Genomic DNA, 24,546 nt, shown 5'->3' on the forward strand with positions numbered 1-24,546 from the left:
GTACAATTCACACCTCTCCTACGAGAAATACTGTCGCTAGCTGAAGTTCTAAACACTTTATACAAAAACATACAAGTTTCGCTTCCAATGAAACTAACAAATGATACATAAATAAAAATTTAAATTTTTTTAAAGTAGCTCTGTATATTCCAATAATACTTTTTCAACTTGATGAATGTTAGCAACGTGACTGAATGGTGAGGTATCTGGCCAAAAATCTAAACGGTCTAGGTTCGATCCCCGTCATGAACACATGGCTGTCTTAAACAAGGCACTCAATGACAAGCTTAAAATGAGCATGAAAATTGGCTTCCAAAGTTTCAATGTCATGCAAAGCCTGGCCACATAATAACAAGTTTTTCACAGCCAGCAACTTACACAGAGCAGGGTGACGAGCATGTCCAACGCGGCATGCGTCACTGCATCACTGTCCCTCTGTAAGGCTTTGATCACTTTCAATCCTAAACTTTCGCGCATTCTGAAAAACAAAATAGGCAACACGTTTGAAGAGAATCACTTTCAGCACACAGCTGTAAAACTGGAAGCCTAAATAAACAAGCAAGCAAAACTTTACCGTTATTGGATAGTAGTGTAATGGTTATTAGTAATATAATGATATATCCACATAATATAGAGCAAAAACAGGGCTTTCATCGACTGCTTCTATAATATGATGCTGCTCTGCATGACTGGGGTTTTGACATACTGCATTTTATGCTATCAAAAGTCCGAATTTGATTGAAGAAACGGCTATATCAGATAATAATCTCTCGTAACAAAAATGATCAACTGCATCTAAACAAGCCATGCAACATTCTGATATAAACTCTTTCGGTCATAAGCGTCAGTGTTTAAAAAGTTTCAAATCAAACCTTATTTCTAAAATAATGGCAAGCCATTGATAGGAATGCGAAAAAAAATGAAGAAACATACTTTGGTAGTTGTGTGAATGCAATGAAGCCAGCTTTGGAAGCAACGAGTCTTCGAAGAGCATGAAACTGTTCTTGAAGTTCAACTTCAGGTATTGTGGCTTGATCACCTGAATCAGAAGTAAGAGTAAACCAAATGTCGCCATGGAGCCAACGATTCGAAGAAAAAATAGGCACAAATTTTGACAACAAAAACGTCTCAGTCCTCTTTTTAGTTTACAGAATTTTTGATATAGGATTGGCTCTGTAGACAAGAACACAGAAAGATCAAGAGATTAGGGTTTGAATATCAAGATTTTTTGTTGATTTGTTGGCTCTCATAGTTGAACAATGAACATTGACACCATTCATGAAACCTCAAATAAATCATCGAACATCACGAACATAGCTTAAAGCCATAAAGACACTAATTATCCTTAGAAGATTTTCAATACGGCTCAATGATTTACCTTGCTTTTCAATAAGAGCAGTAAGAGCTCCATTGATCATTTTTTCTTTGTTTTCCGTAAAAAATCCGTCTTGTTTGACGGACCATTGCAGTCCGCTGAAATACAAACATTTAAAAAAAGTGATTAAATCATAGGGTTACATGCGCTGTTAAAAAACGTGCAAGATCACCTCAACTAAAGTACTTCCACTTCTAAAACTAGGAAATTTGAAATATGAGGCAAATGCACAAAATTTCAGTTCAACCTTTAGATGTAAAAGCGAGAGATCATTCAAAGCCGATGCATCTCCATTCCAACCGCACTACAATGTACAAATTTTGTTACTTTTACAAGCGAGCAAGTTATTTCCAATATCCGGCAACAAGGTTACCTGTACTGGATGCAACTGTTGAAGCGGCATATTGCATCATAGAAATTGCCTGTGGGAGGTTGCATGAGGAATTTCAAGTGCATGCTCTCAACATCCTCCTCCACAGGGATGTATTGTGCACCTATCCGGAGTCCTAAATCTGTCGGTCTCATCTGCTCAAGTAATTACAGAAGTATAAGTTTCATCACAAATTACAAGGGTAAAGAAACCATCAGTCAGTGTTTCTTATACGACCTTTTAGTAAGATATCCAAATCTTAATTTCCTCTTCTAAAGAAAAACTCAAAATTAAGACAACAACAAACATGCTACGAAATTTTGAAAGCAAAATAAAGCTTCGCACCTCAGAGAAGCTCTGCAAGTCTGCGAAAAGAACACAACGCAACACAATATTTTTTGACGTTTACAAGAACAATCGTCCACAAGAACCGACCTTGATGCAAACGTCTCGGTTCCCGGATGCTCGGACACCGTCGAGCAGGGTTGCCAGCAACGAATCACGATCGGTTGACAAATATTGCCTGCTCTGTCCTCGACAATATTCAACAATGAACAACTGAGGGTTAGTCGGACTTCTGACCAAGAGAAATATCTGAAGAATAACATTCAAATTTGCAATTAATATTTACAGCAACCAAACAATGCGTTCAGGATAAAAACTTCATTGTCAACAGAAGTTTGTTAAAAACTTCGATTGAAGTTAGATACGATTCGTAAAAAATATTAACCTTTTAATTGCTGCTTTAGTTTCATTTACAAACTGCTGTCATGTGCAAAGACGTATTATTCTATTTACTCAAGACGTGCAAAGACGTATTATTCTATTTAATTAAGTTTGCGCCTAATAGATGTTCCCACAAGCAGGTCAGAGTAGCGTTTAACTTTTTATGCCAGTTTTTTGCTGTATTATACTATAAAATACAGTATACACAAATTACACATCATATGCAAATGTTTCAAAGATTACAAACTGCGTAATTGGTCACAAAATCTTATGCTAGTTTGACTAAAAAATACAAGAGCGTATTATTCTAATTAGGTAGTGTTACTTGACGGTAATACTTTTTAACTTCCAGTCTTGCACTCACTTCAGACAAAGGACGCAATGTAACAATTGAATAAGTGGATGGATCTCTTTCTAATATGCACGACTCGCTAAGGCACAGAATTCGTCGCACAGGTTCCTATAAAAAACATGTCCTTGTATGAAAACATGTAGGCCTACGGCAAACACAAAAACAAGTTAAAATAACTAAGCTTAGCCAGTAGCCACTCTATTGCGTTTTGCCATCCATAAACGGACTCCACGCTTCAAGCATCCAATTATCAATTTATATTACATTGATTTAACGTTTGCTGACAGAAATAGAAAAAGTGTTTCGATATATTTAATTTACCGGAGCTCGATGGGTTATTTTCTGAACTTGAAATTCCGTTATAGAAGTTATGTGGTCGTCGGCGGTGAAATCCCCGAAGCGATAATTCAAGCATTGTTCAAATGTGATGGCCTGTTTTCGTTTCTTCAAGGCAATGCCAAGGTTTCTGGAAGCAGCATCCACGCAAGCCTTTATGAGATCGTTCGGTTGTGAACACGAAAAGAGATGCTGAAGACAAAGATAATGTGAACGTCTGCCTCGATGGTAAAATCAATGCATACGTTGTTGGCATAAAACATGGTGAAGTCTAGCAAGTGTGGCTCAACGCTCACTGCGCAGTTGAACACAGCAACTCGAGACTGTTCTCCAATCAGTGGCTCGTGGTAAATACAATAGCTTACAGACAGCGGCGCTTTAAAGTGTAAGTAAGAGTCAGGAAGCTTTCTCTGTTTTAAAGTTTTATTTTAGCTGAACAGAACAGAACAGATGAAGCTAGAATTTGCATACACAACTACAAGTTGAGCGCAACAGTAACCGCCCAGCAAAGTGGCTTAATTACCATAATAAAAGGTAAGCTTCGTTACCAAACATGTACTACGAGATAGTGGATTAGAAATTGAAACACAACCTTTTCTCTTTTTTTGTAATTTTCTCCTCCCCTCTCTACAGTCCATATATAATATGCATATCACAATCACATGTATATGCAACAAAAAGAGCTAAAATAAGGTAGTTTACTAAGATAAACTACGATACAGTTGGATGATCACAAACTTCGTTACACCTGTCGTGAACACAGTAAGTCAATTCTCAGTAAACGAAGCATCAAATGAAATGAAGCGATTTGATTCAAGTCTTGTGCAGTTGAGCAAAAGCACTTCAAGGGTCTCCAGTAAGTGGAAGTTTGTCAATAGGACAGTTACGAACAACAGCACTTTAACTACAAGCGGAAACTTTAAAAGCTGTCAACCTTGCTGATCAGGCCTGCGTCTAGGATTAAAATAAACACTGTTTCTTGTTCAAAAACAAAGCAAAGTCAAAAATACTATTTTTCAGCAACGTATTGAACACACTCTGCAGTACAAGTACAATAGGTAGCTGTACACAAGTGAATTAAAAGTTTCTAATAGAGCAGTAGCCTACTAGATTTCAAAATTGTAATGCAACAGCACAGGGGTCTCAATCTGGTGCCTGAGCCTGAATCATATTACCGCTGTTTATCTATGAGCTGCTTAAGAAGGAAGCATACATAAGAATGAACATTGAACAACATACCAAGCGACTAAAGGTGTAAATGACAGCAACACCACCAGGAAATCCAGTTACCTAAAGATGGAGGAAGTTGCAAGTTAAATTTGCAAGCGGCTTTATTTTAACGTCAAAATCTGGAACGTTACAAGCTACCATCACAAGCCAACTACATGTACTTCGTCGGCGATATTTTATAAACAGACTTCAAGTGCCAAGACATGACAACTGAGAAACGTTTTTACACAGTAAAAAGTTGCATTTTGAATAGTCTAATGTGGACTAAGCGTTTTTAAAATCTCTTTGAAAGTTTAATACCGGAATCTTATCGAGCATAAATCGAGTACAAATTACAAGTAGTTCCCGCTTATCAAGCCCACCTCAGGACCGGACAACTTTAGGCTTAATAAGCGGCTGGACCTATTAAGCAGGAGACGAGTTTCTATCATTCCTATGCTTATAATTGACTATGGCCGATACTACTATGGCTAAAAGTTGGTAAATCTGTTCACTGTACACAGCAATAGGTTCCTTCAGAAAATTACATTTTTTGCAAGTTGTGTCAGCAACAGTTATTAAAAACCGACTAAGCAGCGTCGTAAATCGTAAAATTGTCGAAAACAAGACAAAAAATAGTAAACTGTGACTTTTTAATTCAAGCAAATGTAGTCAAAAATTAGCCTTATTAATCTGGGTTTTGGGTTTATTAAACGGGGTTTTGGGCTTATAAAATGTTTTTTTTTCCATTACAAGAGTAAATGGGGGTAATTCCGGACCTGACCAAATTGGTCTTAATTAGCGGGTGGGCCTATTAACCGTAGGTTTAAAAAGTGGGGGCTAGTGTATAAAGAAATAACAACTGTTGGCTGGTGCTGAGATGTGTGCTGGTAAAAAAAATGTAAGCATAACGCCATGCATATATGTTATTAGGTGCCAAAAACTACGGGAGAATTTTGCACTTAACATAAGACAAACTACACAAGTTGTCCAAATACATTTCGGAATCAAAAATGCCATGGTCAATGTCTAAGACTCAAGTTGTCTACTTTATCGTGGTGAGTCCTAAACAACAATTAGAAACAACAACTTCTCCACAAAAAGATCAAGGTCTAAAACTCCTCCACAAAAAGATCAAGGTCTAAACCTAATAGAAAAAACTTGCTACCGTAATTGAAAAAACCGCATGAGTTATTCCTTAATTTTGCTGTTTATGAATCCAAAACAATACGTACCTCAGTGAAGCCTTCTATGTTCTTGTAATCGTACGACGAAAGTACTGAAGTAGCCGAAGAATTGAGCTGGTGTAATGCTCCTGCTCCGACCTAAACAAATAAAGATTACGAACACAACGTCGATGTATCTATCGCCAGCCTTGGACAAGATCAGAGGTCGCGGCTCCAAAAAATTCTCAGTGAAAAAATCCTATTTAACTTGGTGGTAAAATTAAAATGCTTCTAAAAATTACTACTTCAACAAGACACTTCTTCGGTCTGGAAATAAAAGAATGATGTATATACTATAGTTTTCTGGAATCCAGCAGTGCTGGAAGATATGATGATTCCGTCCGTCATAACACACATCTCAGGTTATCAAAATGCTAATTCCTTCAATCTTCAAAGCTGCGATTTAATGGTCATTACTCATACCAGAAAAGTTCTTCAATAACAATTGTGGAGCGGAAATCGGATTTCCCCTTCTGTCGCAAACTAAAGCAGCAACTACAGCATGACAACTTCTGTTCGTCATGATTGGGAAAGCACGTGTGGCATGTATGTAGTCATAGTGAAATTGATAACAGTTCTTTTTATTTAACTGAATTAAAACGTAAATACGGGACACACAACAACGCCTGAAACTACAATATTCTGTAAGGAATTGAAACTTGGTATGCGAGGCATTACAAAATACAATAGATTTATAACACTGGTCTACACAATTTTTGCTTTATAAACTTTGAAAACTGATTTAGAATAATTTTGGGGTGCTGAATCCGAATCTGACCTCAGATTTATGCTATCACGTCAGGTTTGTGAGATATGATAACAGCATATTGTTACTTTTGTCAAAAGTGGAAGATTTGACGTTGCGTTTATTGCACATACACATTGTGCAAAATCCAGAAATCCAGGCCATGTGGTGCATAAGCAGCTGAAATACACCTACCAATTATAATTTTGATACCAATTTGTTTTCCAAGTAACATTATTAACAAGGCAGTAATAACAAGCTAAAAGGGAGGCTATAAGTGTAACTGACCCCCTCCCCCGTCAATGTTTTGCATGAAACCACAAAGATTTAAGCAGGCCTATGGCAATGCTTGTTCAGTAACCATATTTAGGCCTGTCTAACACTAACCTTTCGTTACAGCACTGCATAAGTTGGTGGTAAAAGCAACGCCAAATCTTTCACTTTTGACAAAAGTAACAATTTGTTGTTATCATATTTCACAAACCTGACGTGATAGGATAAATCTGAGGTCAGATTCAGATTCAGCACCCCAAAATTACTCTAAATCAGTCTTCAAAGTTCATGGAGCAAAAAAAAATTCTTTTTTTGTAGACCAGTGTAATCCATTGATTGAAATGCAAATGCAATTGATACATCACACCCAAACCAAGCAAGCAGCTGAGGTAGGTCAGTTTTACAGGCCACACCGAGAATATAATAATTGCTAATTCTTCTTCTATCGTGTATTCTAAAGTTTGTTGATACACCACAGATTGACACATTCTTCCGCAACGGAGTTATACACTGACAGGTCCCACCTACTGCACCGGGTGGTAAGCCGAGGGCAAACAAGGTGGTCCGCTGTTTGGGGCTGGGTGCAACAGATACATGTAACTGGGCCCGTGCTGTAGCCCCACTCCATCATTGCAGACTTAGTACGTCCAACACCGGTTCGGAGTCGATTTAATGTTTTCCACTTTGCCCAAGAAGCGTTTGCTCCTGGGGGGAGGGACTCTGATGGTGGGACCTTCATATCAGTGCATGATGGGTCATTTTCGAATTGTTGTTTCCATTGCTTAAGTCTTGTTTCTTCTTTACTAATTAGTAGTTAGCAACTAGCAACAATTTTTAAATTAACTGCTGAAAAACAAAACAGCTTAATGACTAACAGCATCGATATCTGATAGTGATAGTTAGAAATTTACATTTGTAGGCTAATTTTTAAAACTTTTGTATCCCATGTATAACTTGACCAAGGTAAAAAAAGCTGCAAAATAGTTTACCTCCAACAAAACAGGAACATTAGAGTCGCTCCAATGATGCTTTCTGGCGTTGAATCGGGAAGTTTTGTGGTAATTTTCAGAAAATTGATTGCAATATCTCTGTCGAAAACAAAGTGAAGATTAGTGCATAACGAGTTGAAACTGAACCAACGTCAAAGCAAAAAGAAACTTTTCTCTCACTCGTAAACGAAAAGTTTTGAAATAAAAACAAGCATCAATACTATTTGTCAAGTCATTTAAGCTGCTGTGAGGAAACACACTTTAACATTATAACCGATTAAAGGTCGAAAAGATGGATATATATTAGGGTGCGGCTGATGCCCCGTAAAATTTAAAACTTGATTGTAGCAACCCTAACTTTGTTTTGGAAGTGAGGCTTGGTGTACAAAGCTTAAATATGAAGTTTCAGCAAAATTAAATAAAGTCTAGGGGGTCCAGATTGCAATCAAACTTTTATAGGATTATCAATTTTCCCAAATTTCAATTTTGACATTAAATTGAGCGATTTATGTTTAAAAAAAAATTTGAGTGATTTTTATATGTTCATTGTTCATGTGATACCAGCTAATTTTTGTAAATTATTGCAAATTATAGTTTTTATGCTGTAAACTGCAGCTTAGATTTCACTTAGACCAGTGTGTCAATTTAGGGGTAATTTTACATACTTCGTGCAATGGAATTTCTGAAATTTTTGCAGAATTTTGGCAAACTTTCTAAGTTTAGGCAAAATTTGTGAAGCATACTTTGCAAAAACTTTCAAAAATGGTGTCTTTGGATTGCAAATTCTTTGAATGAATACTCTGTTCAGAACAAACCATAACTGACACTAGAAAATCAGTGTTTTATACTTTTAATGCCATTTACCACAGCGCTGTGTAGGCTTTAACCATAATTTAATTTAATATAAGCACTCCTTTGTTGCTTTTGAGTTAAAATTTAGATATTACGAAGTGACATTCTAACATTTGTGTTTCAGTACTCTATGATACATAATTGCATATCATTTCACCACAGGTTTTCACCTTAAAAAGAATTACTTCACCCACATGGCGCCTACATGCAGCCTAAAGTAAGGGGCGACCTATATCTTCTTGAAGTTGTATACAAGCACCAGTTTTAATGCCCTGTATTACAGCTTGTTGTGTCAAAAACAAGAGATGTAACAAAATCTTTGCAATGCTAATCTTCAAGCAACTGCATAGTAACTTTGGACACAAGTACTCCAGCTGTTTCTCTTGAATGGGTTAAAATAATTACTGGAACACGCAACAATTTAATGCCACCGATGCCAGATATCAAAACTCGGAGCCTTTCATCTTGCTTTTACTTGCTGGTTAAAGTCTCCAGAAGTATTCCATCCCAATGTAAAGCACCAACAGCAGGTGGTGACCACGCGGAGAGAATTTTTTCTGAAATATGTTGCGCTGTTTCAACTCTGTATCTGGGTGACTGAGATGGATGGAGATTTAGCTTTAAAGCATCTCCAGAACAGCCTTGAACCATAAAATGGAGAGTAAGAGATAAGGCAGTTGGTGTAATGCTGTTTCTGCAGAAACTAATCCTGGAGATTTCATTATGTCATGAGGAAAGAACATGGCTGTTCCTGTTTTTGATCTTCTTTCATGAGAGCGTTTTTCCTCTATCTCACAAATCATTGAAGATGTGCAATGCACATTGTGCATGGCTCGTTGTCCACGTCATCCTCAGCTTCTAAATCAATAGCATTATTTATTCCATCAACTCGGGTCTCCTCCTTTGCTACTCATCTATCTTGCTGTGGGAGCAAGTCTTTTAGGCGCAGACAGTTAGACGCCGGTCAAATAGGCGCGCACACTGTGGCGTCTGGATATTTAGGTGCGGAGCATTGTGGCGCCCGTTCATTTAGGTGCTATTCCTAGTAAACTCAGCAGATTGTATCAGCTTGGCAGGTAGGGCAATACTTTTCACATAAAATTTTGTATTGAACAGAAAAATATGTCATGGCTTCCGTGAGTGAAGCTGCTTAAACCGTCAATGCTTTTCGCACAAAATGTTATATTGAACAGAAAAATATATTGTATTTTAATGCGCGTGGGCGGCATTTATTTGTTGTTAGTCCAGGTTTCAATTTCCGAACATGATTGAGTTCACTTTTAGTGAGCCAAATAATAACTACACTAAGCATCAGTAAAAAATATACCGTAGCCTATATTTAAGCGGGTGGTAGGCTTGAGACGTGAAGAGTAACTTAATTTTCCGTCAAAACCCGACTAGGTTTAATAACGAGCAAAGTCGCACCATTATGCTTGCAACTTGTAGCCAGGCTTCAGATACCCTATAGAAATGTATTCATGTGGTATAGCGTTGTCTCATACGTACTCGCCACACGACCAATCCATCCCTAGAAGTAATTGCGAAAGATAACAGATTAAGTAAGGTTCCATCTGGCTGCAACCTGTGTTCAGGATGCATAGCAAATGTCCTGTGGAGATGTGCTTATATCAAGAGTAGTAGAGCGCTGTCTCGCACCTCACCTCCACACGCACATTAACAAAACAACATATTTTTCTGTTCAATACAACATTTTGTGTGAAAAGCATTGCCTTACCTTCCAAGCTGATAAAATCTGCAGACTTTACTAGAAATAGCACCTAAATGAACGGGCGCCACAGTGCTCCGCACCTAAATGTCCTGACGCCACAGTGTGCGCGCCTATTTGACCGGCGCCTCACTGTCTGCGCCTACAAGACGTGGACCCCTTGCTGTTGTCGCCTGGTACTGATCTTTTTAACTTTTGCTTCTACCACTCTATCTTTTCCAGCTATACTTGCTTCCCGGTTGTCTTGTATAATGCATACTGATAAGGAATAGCATGTCTTCTTCATTGCTATTTTTTTCATTACATTGCGTGGCCAGAAAGGAAAGGTTTTGCTAAGCTTTTTCTGAAATTCCTGTATATATTTTAGTGGTTTGCCTTTGTCTCTCTTAATCTTCATTTGAAATTCTTGCTTGTAAAAAGAAATTATTTTTTCTGACATTTTTTTCTTTGCAACTGTAGAAACGTTAGCTCACAAGTAAAACGTAAAAACTTGTTCAACTTTACTGTAATTACCTGCCTTCCTGAAAAAAATTTTTGAATTAATTTGAATATCACTTGCTTGTAGGTTGGTAACTTGCTACGTTTGATACCTTGATCTGCTTTTGTGGTAACCGTAGCGAGTAGAACATACCGAGGGTCATGTTGTGCATGAGAAGACATACCAGTAGCCTAGCAAACTTTTTTCGATTAAATAGCCTATCAACTGAATACAAACTACACGTATTGATTCTGGACTGTATTCTGCAATTGATAAATATGATTCTATGAATATTTCACCACATAGCATACTAAATGTCTAAGGTAATTCACCATTCCTAAGTTATCACAATTAAAATGGTTAGGAGCTTTGTCTTGATATAGGAGAAGTGCTCTAGTTCAACCAATAATTTAAGTCTGACTCTGCAACGACTCCTTACATTTAACTTTTTCTGAACTTGGGAACAATGCCCTAGAAATGATCTGCACTTACTAGACTGAAACTGGAGGTATTTGACTGAGCTAAACAGTGGAAGTCATTTTGAAGGTATTATGACATCACATAGGCATGTTTCCACTTTTAGCGATTCTCAAGGTAAAGCTGACAAGTAGTGACCAGGAAGATTTCAGTCACTCACATTTAATAAAAGTTGTGTGTTGTACTGGTTAATACACAGACTATGTTGTTCTACTATTTAATACTTGCATTCTCCAGCAAATACATCAAGCATATTTTGCAATAGGTTGTCACATTACGTACTTCTCAGTTTGGCTGTCTGCTTGCAAAACCTTACTTGTTAAAAAATAGTATGGAACATAATAATGGATGACCTTAAATACAGAATTTACCATGATAAATGAAGGACTATGTAGCAGTGTAAAACTACCCGATTATGGCAAATAAGTACCCAATTTCTCAATTTTCAATTCAAATCTGGACCCCCTAAACATTTATAGATTGGTCTTAAACTTCATAAATATTGTTTTTGTATCAAGTGTCACCTATAAAAAAAAGTTAGGGTGTTTTGATTCAGGTCGGGGCATCAGCCGCACCCTAATATATATATTATATATAAGTAATCATTCTCGATCTCGATTTTAATGGATGCAAAGCACTTACACAATAAGCAAACTTGGTTAAATTATGTTGCTGAATACTGAATGATATTAATGTTACCAGTGTACCATTTCAAATAAACAAAACAAGTAACCATAAGAAACAATACAATTGTATGATGCATAATAATACGCTAAACAATTCAAAAATTATATGTAAACTTTTCTTGTGATTATGAAAGTGTAACTTACTATTTGGTGAGTACTACTATTCTGATTATGAAAGTACTATTTGGAAATTGTATCAAGGAAAATCGAAACATATACTGAAACAATTGCTATACCACTAAACGAGGACAAATTTCAGCTGGAACTTCTGACCCCTATCTCTAGTAAGTAGTTCCAGACGAGATAAAACATGCTGCGACTACTCTAAAACCTCTAAGCTTCAAAGGACAAGACCCGAGAGCTTACTTGGAGTTTTGATTTTGACCACAAATAAACTTACATACCGGTACTGTATTGGCGAAAAATCAGCTAAAATGCACCAGATCCGGTACTGGGCAACCTTTCAGAAGCTAGGCCCTAGCCTATGCATTTTAAAATCAATCACAGGAATAAACCCAGTGAAGAAATGCCACCGCCCACCAACCAAGGTTTCAGTGATGACATCATCCCTGTGGTCACTTGAAAACCGCATTGTGTCATTCTTCTTTCCAGGTTTCCGCAGTGAAATTATAAATTCATTGTTGTTCTTTGACTTTGTGTCGGCAATAATCCCAGCAAAATCATTATACGTCCACTGAAAACAATCATATATACAATTATACATTCTCAACAAGGCAAAGGAAAAGTTATAAAGAAAATGTGAAATATGTCAACAATATCATACTGTATATATAAAGAAGAATGCCTTGAAGTTAATGTTCACATTTTTGAAGCTGCATGATATGAGTCCATTTATGCATAAGCTCTAGGTAAAAAAATATTATATAAAATAACACAGTTAAATTGAAACAACTGATATGCTCAGGCCTCGAAATTCACGGCGGACACGGCGGTCATGTCCGCCGTCACAGCATGTGATGTCCGCGGGAAGTACCATCTAGATCGGTCATATTTGTCCGCCGAGAAAGAACACAGGAACTAGCGATACAAATCGTCATTGCATACCACGAACAATTGGTGCGAGAATATAATTTCCCTCGCATTCTAGCACGCATCTAGAAAATGTGAATATTGTATCGTAACCCTTAGTTTCCATTCAATCAGGAAAACTTTCGATTTTTACGTTGCTTCAACGATTGATGACATTGAATCAGCGTAACAAAGGTGAATTCTTCGCCAAGAATCGATGGGAGTACGGTACTTCTACACTATTCACGCGTAACTTTGTTCACGTCTTACGTCACAATCTCTGGCTTTGATCTCCGAGTAATATTGATAAGGCAAGGTTGGTTACAAAATTTTTTAAGCTTTGATATTACAGTAAGAAAGAAAAGGCCTAGGGAAAATTCACTTTCGCTCACATGACACGCAAAAATAAACCTAAATAAAAAGCCTAGTGAAACTTTGCACAGCAGAAAATAGTAGCGTTAGTGTAGAAGTTTTCCGATTCGTGCCCAGGCCCCAGAGCATTGTGACGCAAGAAGCCACACGACCTCGTTCGGTGGAAGTTAATCAGTTATGCGGCGTATTAAGCAGCTACAGGGCGCTTTGACTCTTCAAGCGCAAGTCGTTGGTCTGATAAAAGCCTTTCAGAGTGACTTCACTGCAATTTTAACAACCCTTCTAAACCGTAGCTATAGTTCCCAAATGGTGAAGAATTATCAAGATAAAGTGATTAAGCATGACGATCGACGCTAAAACTGGTGTGTCCGCCGTGAGACTTAATTTGTCCGCCGAGATAGCTGCTCAGACCGGACACGTTTGTCCGCCGTCAACAAAAACGAATTTCGAGGCCTGTATGCTGTACATTACTTGGGTCTGCTACTATTCGGTGAGTCCGATTCGGTGAGTCCGATTCGGTGAGTCTGATTCGGTGAGTTCCTAACCTCTAACCCCTAACCCTAACTCCTAACCCTAAAACGGCAATGATAATTAGGCTACGGTACCCGATAATTTTAAAACAAAATTGAAAAAATCCCCCGTTAAGGGATCAGACTCACCGAATCGGACTCACCGAAACGGGTCATTCCGACATTACTTACACAACAACACGACAATTGGCGACATCCCAATTTGAATCGGATAAAACAGCAACAATCATAATTACCTGATTAGTGACCTCCAGTGTATTTGGGTTGTAAGTTGTTATACCTTTTGTGCCGATTGCAAAAAGTCTCTTGTACCTGAAGCAAAAAATATTGCAGAAATGCCAGTCAAGAATTGATAAATATAACCATAATACAATATTACATTACCGGTATAATATTACTGAATGTTCTATCAGTCAATTTTCCACTTGTTGATTCACCAGTATGACAATGTACACATGTACAAACTTGCATCATTTTTGTACAATTACCAGGATAGGAGAATTGCAAGATACTTGACACCCACATATACTGTATATGACAGGTATTAAACAATATAAACATACTTTCCTCTCCAAGAGTGCTTTGTTGTGTAGAAGCATGCCACATCTCTATTATCAGCAATTATTTGAGACATTCTAATGGAAAGCTAATAACTAAACACTTTATACACTACAGTCATCTAAAAAGTAAAAGCATTGCATAACATAAAAAACTCAGTTAATGCATCAAGACTAGTAGTTAGATCACATGTTGCTTGCCCACCAACAAGTTGGAGTCTTAGGCACTTTCCTAGCAATTGTTTTGCTATGGAGAATGTTGCATCTTTCAAATCATGCGTATTGTAAATCATGTCAAATCATTTCACAGTCATTTGTATAAATGCTTATTTCCTTATAAGCGGCTATTAGAACTAGTTTTCTTAATATATGGTTAAATAGTTTAACTAAACATACCATTTAAAATGAACGTCTTTGTCCTTGCATTAGTTATAAATCAGAGGCATGCAACATATGCCCAGAGAGCCAGAGTATGACCATAGTACCCATTTCCGAAATGAAAGAAATAAAACAAAAAAATACCAGAGATTATATTTCAGGAATTTTTCTGTTAAACTAGTCACTAGACCCATTGAGAAATTTCAAAAGAAGAGTATAGGTTGCTGGAAATAAGCAAAGTGCCTTTTCGCCAATAGTGAAAGTGCTGGCCTTTAACTCCTTCTCCACTTCCCAAATTCATGCCAACATCCAGAAATTGATGTTGCACTGGTGAGTGGTAAGTTATCAGAAGGACATTAGATAAAAGTGTTTTCTGTTGAAATATAAAGTTCTACCACCAGGGTAATAATTTAACAGGTCAAAAATGGGTGATTTTAGCAAGAAATATTTAAGGCTCTTGAGGCAGGGTATTTCATCATCTGAGAGTAAAATGGTTGTCATTTTTGAATTTTTCATAGTCAAAACCACCAGAATCAATGTGAAAGGCTAAAAACTCTAAATGTATTTAATTTTAAACTGGTCCAATCTGTAGTATGGTACGAGTTTAACCCTTTAACTGCCATTGGCACTTTAAAGAGCCCAAGCCCTAAAAAATTACACACTTTTTGCAATCACCATAACTCTGGTCTTTGTTTGCCAAACTGCATGGGTCTTACTTTTTTAGAAGAGGAAGACTTGTATTGTCTAAAAGTTGAAAAAAAATTACTAGGCTCGTAACTTTTTCTGCAATTTTCAATTATTTACAGAGAATTTTTATTTTTGGTGCAAAGTGAAGTTTATCAGGCTCTTTCTTCGCATAAAGCATAAACATTACCGTGACAACGCTGCGTGGAAACCTTGACACTTGCCTGACGTCTAGCGGTGCCGTTTACCGCGGTTTGAAGTTGTTTTTTTTTTCAGATAATCTAAACGGAAACAAAAAAAGTAAAAAAAAACACAACATTTTTGTAGTTTGTCAGAAATTTTAATCATTTAAGGCATTTTTTAAAAAAAAAATACACAGAATTTGTAAACATATTGTAAAAGACTGATTGAAAATGCAACAACTTTCATGTTATAATTTTTTTTCTTGCAGTTACCGTTCTCAAAATACAGCAGTTCAAAATCATAACCTTGCTCAAGGTAAATTCTGAAAAATGCATCAAAAAAGTGTGGCAGCTAAAGGGTTGTGCAATGGTGGCAGAAAAAGATTTGATGCAGAAAATCAGACCTCAATTTTGGATTTCCCACCTTGAAAACTCCCCAAAACCCTTCTTATCTTTGTTTCACCAAAATTTGTGTTGACCTGTGTTAACAATATTTTTTTGGCAATTTTACACAATATTTTCATTTCCCACATGTAGTTGTCTTCAGCAAAATGGTTGTGTGCTTTGCCATATGCTCAATAGGCAATTATTTCCTGAACCAACCACTAGAAGAAGTCACTCTGGTCTGGTTGACAAAATGTACTCTAGAAGGATCAATGATGCTTGTAAACCATCATTAGTATGAACCAGTATCCTACGCGAGTCGAAAGCAATATGTAAATGACAATGTGGCAAATAAAGATAGTGCACTTGTTGTGGTAGGCTAATGCTGAGCATAAATAAACAATTTGTTGCTTACAATCATGTAGGTTGTAAACAGTATTATTATATTTTTAATAAGCTTTAATGATATTTTCCTACAACTGCACAGTTGTCAAATTTTAGCCAGAGCTCAAATAAATAGTCCCTGTACCACAGAATAACTGCTACACTTAACTCAGTAAGCATTAGCCTAGTTAATCATTAGCAGACTCAAAATTTCAATTGTTAATGTCTGGTTGGACTACATCATGTTTTCTGTGTAGTTTTGACATTGGTTGATGTCACACAATAAATAAGAGCAATCCTGCTAACAACTGCAATGGATGAATAACATGTAACATATGAGCTTGAATAAATATTCTCTCCATGGAATAAAATCAGAAGTAAAGCTTGATTGCAGGTTTATGCACATGCACATTGCACAATGCACATACAGGAATGTTAACATGGTGTCACACAGAAAGCTTTTTTTACCTAGTAGTGCATATTATGGACAATGCCTTCACTTTTTGCCACCAGAAAAACTTTTTCCCATGTGCAATACATAGCCATAACTGTGCAATTCGCATCACCTGGAATGTAGGGTACAGTACCAGGGTTGAGAAAAACCCGGGTTTTTTTAAAAAAGCCCAACCCGCATGGTTTTTTTTTTAAAAAAACCCGGGTTTTTTTGGGTTTTATTTACATAAGATGCAAAAAATGTAGATTCATGCTTATTTCACCTCAAATACTACTTTTTACCAATGAAGTGCCTCTCACTCACAGTACATGCTGGCATAACTCAACAAAATAATGCACTAGGGCTGTTTAAGTATGAGGCCTACTTGCATAAATGAGTTTTAGTGTACCGGTAGTACAAAGTGGCATTACTTGATTTTTGTGTACAGAAATATCCACTGTGTTTTCAATTTATCCTTGAAAATTTCCTTCACAATCACATCCTTTAGTCCTAATTTGAAGTTTGTTTTAAGTGCATTGTAGTACTTTGGTTCATTTTTTTCAAATTTCTGATAAAAATTGGACAAATATGATGCTCTGGGTTTTTTATGTTTTTTTTGGTTTTTATAAGTGGGTGTTTTGAAAAAAAACACCCGGTTTTCTTGGGTCGGGTAAAATACCGACAACCCTGTACAGTGTACAGTACCAGCAATGTACGGTACCTAGTATGGGAAGTGAGAGCCCCTCAGTCCAGAGTCGCAAACAAATATCAGATATTTCAATGTTTGGTGATGGCTTTACTAATCACATTCAATTACAACAAATCTTCACCTGAAACCAAGTCTAAAACCACAATTTTGAAAAAAACTTACATGTCAAAAATGTCAAGTTTGACAGTCAGCTGCTCAATTTTGAATCTTGTTAAATACAATTGCATATTAGGGTGGCTCTTATATGGAGGTGAAAATTTAAACTGAGTTTTTTGCAGCTCTCAGGGTGTCAATTGGATACAATTGGTATAAAAATACTGCAGCCAAAATTTGAAGCATTTTGATTGATCTTTACAGGTAGTCCAGAGGGGTGTAGCTTTTGTAAAATCGTGTTCAGGTTTAATTGCAGATAAAGATAAACGGCTATCAAATTTCAGCAAAAAAAGCCCATTTCCAACATAAGCAAACTTATAAGCATTGTTTTATCAGTAATATCATGTCTTCATCATTTCAATGTCATCTTACATTATAAGTTTAAAACGACTTATTTCACACTAACTTATGATGCTCAAAACCTCGGTTTAAAATTAATTTAAAAAAATGAAACATAAATGATACAAATAAACAGTCCAACAAAGTTGTTGCAAAAGGGACTCCACAATGGGCATAATCTGCTCAAAGTTAATTCGTTTGCTCATTGCATATGAACGTTAATATAGAAATGTATCAGTGGTAGTATGAGCGTATCAAAGTTAACAGATGCTGCTCTGTTCATTGTTTGGGCTGGATGAGAGTTTCTTTACGTGCATCTGGAAAGATGTGTCGATGCTCAGTAACCACTTGCAATAGAAACTGCAGCTGCTCTTCATCTTTTGTCAACAGTCGGTGATGATGATGATGGCGTATGAGCGATCTTTCCAGGCTAGTGCCATGATTGAGGCCCTAGTAACTTACTGCTAAACTAAATTAGTTTAACAACCTAAACTTTTTACAAGTGATTACTTCTTCCAAATATTGAAAAAACATTTCAGTGCAAATTTTCACTGGGGTAATGGGTAACCTAGATTTTAAAGGGACCCCACTTTGTGCTTTTTTTCATTTTGCCCCATGTTTTACATTAAATACCTCCCAACCCCTTTAATATTTTGTACCGGTACCGAAATTTTCTCAGTTCATAGAGAATCCTGTAAACAATATTTCTACCAAATTTCAGCCAAAACCAATCAAAAATAGGGTATTGGCAAGGTTTCAAAATTTTGGAAAATTGTAGTCGAGAGCTGGAAATGGCCAACTTTGGATGTCTATAACCTTTTAGTGTGACAGTGTGAACGATGTTATGCTTTCAATATTTGGCAGAAGTTCTATCACCTGTAAAAAATTTGGGTTGTTACCTAATTTAGTTTAGCAGTAATAGGGCCTCAAAAATAGCCAAAAATAAAAAATTGTGCCCCCTCGGCAGACCCCCCCAAACTAAATGCTTCATAACTCTCGTGTTTCTCAATAAAATTTCCTCAAATTTTGTAGTTGTTCATCATATAGGATAGTGAAAGGTATGTAAATTTAAGGGAAATCGGAGAGGTTGAATTTCTTGACTGTGTGTTCAAATTGACATGGAATGGCCCTGCTAGTGACCTAAACTTTGAGTAGGCCTATGCGAGGACTACCTCTAAACATTATCAAAATGGCCTAAAATTTGGCATGGTGGGTTTTTTCAGTGATTGGATCCAACTCAGAGGGTGAGAGCGAAACATTTCCAACTTTCAAAATTAAGAGCCACCCTATTGCATATCCTTGCAACTCTTGAACAAGACTATCACAACTCTGCCGAAAAAAAAAAACTGAAACCAGCAACTACGATACCAATCAAACTGTGAACACTTGCACATCATATTTGTTGCATGGCTTGCGCAGGTTATTATAAAGTTTAACAGGCCTCGAAACTGAAGGATTAACTTTCAAAAACCGACATTTTGTCCGCCGAGTCTCGCCCTTCCGTCGGCCGCATTTGTCCGCCATGAAGTTCTGAGAAAATTTTACGCAAGCGGCCTTGTGAATAAAGTACTTTGCCACTTATAATCACAAAGGATTAGAAAGCAGTCAAAGCACCCGATAAATCACAATACACCCTGTCTATGCTTGAATTGTTAACATTATTGATTGACCAAGCAGCTGATGTCTGACATAAGCAGACTGCAAGTGACATCACAATACACTTTATTGATGCGATATATTCAGTCTTCAAAATTTGCGTCGGCAAATGGCGCATTAGCGTCGGCAATAAAAATGCTGAGGCCACACGAGCGCTTGTAAGGTTAGGGTTAGACATTCCTCCCAGTCGTTATTGCACAGCCATAGATATGTTCCTTAGTCAACACGCTGATGGATCTCTATGAAAAAGAAAGAGGCGCGTGGATTAGTATCAAAGCCCGAAAGCCGCAAAACGTGGACGCTTCATTGCGAACGGCAAAGCCATAGACGGTGTAGATTTACAGCCAAGTGATGAGCCTCTTGATGTGTCTGATTCCAGTGATGACGCGACAACCTCATCCTCCGATACAGCATCTGATGATTCCGATTCTGACAGCTAGTTCTTCATCAAACAGACTTTGTGTTGTTCGCAGTATCCCAATTGTGCCGAAATTATGTTAGTGTATACGTAAATCGAGGCAATCTTCTCGCAGGGAGCTATTAATTTGTTGGCGGTACCTGGTTGAGCAATTGACGTTATTTTATGATAATTCAATGTTGCTGGATGTCGAATTAATGTAAAACAAACGTAACTTTCTTATTGGGCATTGTTGTTACGCAATACAACCCGCCGGGAAAATTAAATCGATTTGTGCTGACTCGAACGTTGAATCAACCCAAAATTAACTTACTTTCTCCCCATGAGTTATTTAACGTGAATTACTGTAACAGCGTGCGATGTGCGTATCTTGTTGCTCGCTTTATCGCTACTTTTGGTATTATTACATCATAACAAATCAAACAGTGCGGTCGTGATAGACTACTCTAGTATATTTTTCGTTTCTGCCGAAGTAAAAATGCGCTAATTTTGAAGACTGTATGTTGATGCGTGTCAAAGTTCCGATGGCCGCCATGTGCTTGTGATTGGCCGCCGAACAGCTTGCTTCAGTCGGACACGTTTGGCCGCCGAAAAAAAAAAGTTGTTTCGAGGCCTGTTTAAGAAAAACTTTGATCAGCAACTTCAGCATTGTACTATTTTTTGTCTCAATCTTTTTAGGGTATAAATTTTGTTACTCATTAATAGTTACCATATTTGAAATCATTACTAGTAACCTCTGAGGTAACAGACACTGAAAGGCTTTGATGGGCATTGGGTAACCAATTTACATGTGCGGATCAAATAAAATAGTGATAATGCAAAGGCGGCTGTAACGATGCTTATTCAATAAGGAGAACTTTACTTCAAGTTTTGAATGTTGTCGCGGGCAACACAAAATCTGCACGCGAGTCGAGTACAGGCTGTAGGGTACCCAGTTGCCCACCCTTGCTCTAAAGCAACATTGTCGCTAAAGCTATGATCTCCACATTACTCGAGGATGAATACATAAAGTGATGCATGCACCACAAACACAAGATTCTGGCAATAATGAAAAACAAAACAAAAATTTAAAGATATGCCGTGTATACATTAATAAAATAGATTCCTTAAAAACCGGAATTAATTGTTAGGTTCCAACACAATTGAACTGAGAATACTGATTACTGAAACGTTTTTATCAGATGAATGTTGTAACTATGCTACTGTTAAAAAAGACAATTGAACTTTATTGCATATAATTGAAAAAGCATTGAAAACAACCTCAATTGAGAAAAAGTACTGTAGAATAAAGCATTAATAGTATATACCTATTACCTAGATAATTTTAGTTAGTGCTTGTTATGACAGCATAAAGTACAATTAAAAATGCAGAACAAAAGACAGCTGAACGTAGCAAAAAAACACAATTATAAAATGAAACTCTTTCAACTAAAATCACTACCAAAAAAAGTACTTCAGAACTGTGTCGAACCATGAGTGGTTCTACGGAGATTCCATATAAGTTCATGCAGAAAATGAAAAATTTCGAGACTAGGGCCTATATTAAGCCAGCTCTTATTTGTTGTTGAAGAACCAGTAAAGGAAAAAGGGAAATCTCATGCCCGAGTGGCAAGTTATAACCACACTTAAAAACAAACAAATGCTAGTGCATAATGCCACAACATATATACAAATTAATGAAAGTTACTTGACATAAATGACATGACAAAACAAGGGCATGATGAACAGCATAATGCAGCCATATGTGAAACAAGCGTCATTGAAAAAGTTTGAATTACAAAAACTATAGCCTACTTACTGTGAAGCAAACACTAATCAAATGTCATAAAATGCTATGTGAAAAATATTGTTTTGACTAACACAAATCATTTCAAACAGTCCTAAACCCTATGTTAGTTTCACTGGCATAAGATGCCTTTGTTAATTACGCAAGCAATAGTTTACCTACGTCCTACAGTAGGCCACCTCATTTCAATCACTAGAAGTCGATTTTGTTACGATATCTTCAGTCTCACTATGTCAAGTCCATGTGGTTGCGAGATTGAAGAAGGCATAATTACTGAAATCAATTTCTAATTAAACTGTAGCTGGTAAAGCGTTCCTGTGACATCCATTTAAACGAAACAGGGCGTATATGTCCTATTAGGGCAGAAAGGGTTAATTTATTAATTATAGCCTGATAAAAACAACGCAAATCAGGCACTGAAACATATTAGCAGTTGCAGCCTACGGTACGGTACCCTACTTACCGTACCGTAAATGCACAGCTTTCAAAGTATGCTTGCACCTACCAGTAGTCTTCGAGCTTTTATAGGTGAAGACTCAGACTTTTTGCGAAACTTTTATCAGCAATATTTCTCATTGGCATGTGAGACACTCTGCCCGGTTTGTAAAAAATGTTACAAATGCAAGAGAGAAGAAAGTTTAAAATACAGAGTGGAAGAATCTTGGCTTGTCGTCGTCGTGTGAGCCTCTGGGGCTGAGGGTCTATCTTTTTACCACCCCAGATTCACAATGTACCCGGATTACACTGGAAGGCTGCTAAAGAGCAGCCAGTCTTTGGTTTCATTATCCCTGACACACAGACCTTCCACTCCGTTAGGTGGCTTGAAGATGGAACAGTCATTGATGATGTGGTCTGCAGTCTGTTCCTCGGCACCACATTCACAGGAGGAGGAAGAGGCCATTGTGGCTTGTGAAAGCCGGCAATAAAACATGGCCTTCTGGCACGATAGTTTCAGAGGCCATTTAACAACTTATTGACTGCCATGACCAGGGTGGTCGCACATAGCTTAGTACAGGCTTGGATGCCACAAAATCTTTTTCTCTTAGCTGTAAGATGCTGTAAGCCTGAAAAGTTTGAGAACCACTGGTCTAGGTAAGCCTATTGAAACATACAGGTAACTTAATCATTCACACGGTACCTCAAGCACGTTTGCCTTTTGCCGCTTCTACCCTTTTCTCGACCTTCGCTGTGTTGACGCTTATTGTTCTCGCTGAGATGGTCGGCAACAAAACCAACTGGACTTGACCACCGTCATTCTGGCAGAATAGTTTTTCCGCTTTCCGCCTAAAAAAGTTATCCGTGAATAAGTGCGAGGCATACACTGCGACATGACATACTTTCGCAAAATCTTAACTAAAATTTTATTCCGCAACACGTGCCACTTAAATTTTGCATGCATCGGATTCAGTATTAAATTACCTTTCCAGAGATGTGCATCAATAGGTGGGCATTTGGGAGGAACGTCCAGCAGAACGGTTCAAAAATGGAAGATACATTTACGATATTCAAGAAAATAATACGATTTTACATAAAAAACACATCTCCAAACATCTTCGAATAAAACTATATTCCGCAACACGTGCCACTTAAATTTTGCATGCATCGGATTCAGTATTAAATTACCTTTCCAGGGATGTGCATCAATAGGTGGGCATTTGGGAGGAACGTACAGCAGAACGGTTCAAAAATTGAGGATATATTTACGATATTCAAGAAAATAATACGATTTTTGCATAAAAACACATCTCCAAACATCTTCGAATAAAACTATATTCCGCAACACGTGCCACTCAAATTTTGCATGCATCGGATTCAGTATTAAATTATCTTCCCAGGGATGTGCATCAATAGGTGGGCATTTGGGAGGAACGTCCAGCAGAACGGTTCAAAGATGGAGGATATATTTACGATATTCAAGAAAATAATACGATTTTGCATAAAAAACACATCTCCAAACATCTTCGAATAAAACTATATTCCGCAACACGTGCCACTTAAATTTTGCATGCATCGGATTCAGTATTAAATTACCTTTCCAGGGATGTGCATCAATAGGTGGGCATTTGGGAGGAACGTCCAGCAGAACGGTTCAAAAAAGGAAGATATATTTACGATATTCAAGAAAATAATACGATTTTGCATAATTGACACCTCTCCATGCAATACATCTCGAATAAAAATATATTATCGATGTGATGTACAAGGTTTTCCTACCGCGCCATTGAGGCAACCTCATGCGGTCGTTAGGTTTTTTGTTGAGGCAGGACCTATCGCCAGTAGCCCTATTCTACCTGCCCGGAGTGAATCTTTGACAGAACAATGACGACAACCATAGTTGTGTCAGGATTTGCATTAAACTTGATGTTGGCGAGGTTGTATGCAAGTGTAGTTTCTACTAATGATCCTATATCGCTCTCATTTGCAGTTTTTACAACAACTTAGGCCTGGGGTGTTCAAACTTCGGCCGCGATAAGTTTTTCTATGTCCGCGCCTGTTCTTTCACATGGTGTTATTTTTGCCCCCAGACCCACATTAATCATACCAATTCACCTTGCACGACTAAAAAAAATTAAGACACGTGTTGCGGAATATAGTTTTATTCGAAGATGTTTGGAGATGTGTTTTTTATGCAAAATCGTATTATTTTCTTGAATATCGTAATTGTATCTTCCATTTTTGAACCGTTCTGCTGGACGTTCCTCCCAAATGCCCACCTATTGATGCACATCCCT

At 37.4% G+C, this 24,546-nt stretch overlaps 1 protein-coding gene across 1 annotated transcript in view; it reads right to left on the bottom strand.

Moving 5' to 3' along the window:
- The window catches only part of LOC145768179 (dnaJ homolog subfamily C member 13-like), a 44,852-nt gene extending 30,420 nt beyond the window's left edge, over positions 1-14,432 (bottom strand). Inside the window, exons 1-13 of the mRNA XM_082579655.1 lie at positions 14,315-14,432; positions 13,988-14,063; positions 12,365-12,514; positions 7,602-7,700; positions 5,604-5,693; positions 4,399-4,449; positions 3,145-3,351; positions 2,836-2,931; positions 2,181-2,339; positions 1,749-1,900; positions 1,379-1,473; positions 934-1,039; positions 379-478 (exon numbers count right to left, since the gene is read on the bottom strand). Coding sequence (XP_082435781.1) covers positions 379-478; positions 934-1,039; positions 1,379-1,473; positions 1,749-1,900; positions 2,181-2,339; positions 2,836-2,931; positions 3,145-3,351; positions 4,399-4,449; positions 5,604-5,693; positions 7,602-7,700; positions 12,365-12,514; positions 13,988-14,063; positions 14,315-14,385 — 1,452 coding nt within the window. The 5' untranslated portion in view covers positions 14,386-14,432. The remainder of the gene's footprint in view (positions 1-378; positions 479-933; positions 1,040-1,378; positions 1,474-1,748; positions 1,901-2,180; positions 2,340-2,835; positions 2,932-3,144; positions 3,352-4,398; positions 4,450-5,603; positions 5,694-7,601; positions 7,701-12,364; positions 12,515-13,987; positions 14,064-14,314) is intronic.
- Between the last annotated feature and the right edge of the window lie 10,114 nt (positions 14,433-24,546).

Source organism: Aplidium turbinatum, chromosome 4 (genome assembly GCF_918807975.1).
Source record: "Aplidium turbinatum chromosome 4, kaAplTurb1.1, whole genome shotgun sequence".
Classification (NCBI taxonomy): domain Eukaryota; kingdom Metazoa; phylum Chordata; class Ascidiacea; order Aplousobranchia; family Polyclinidae; genus Aplidium; species Aplidium turbinatum.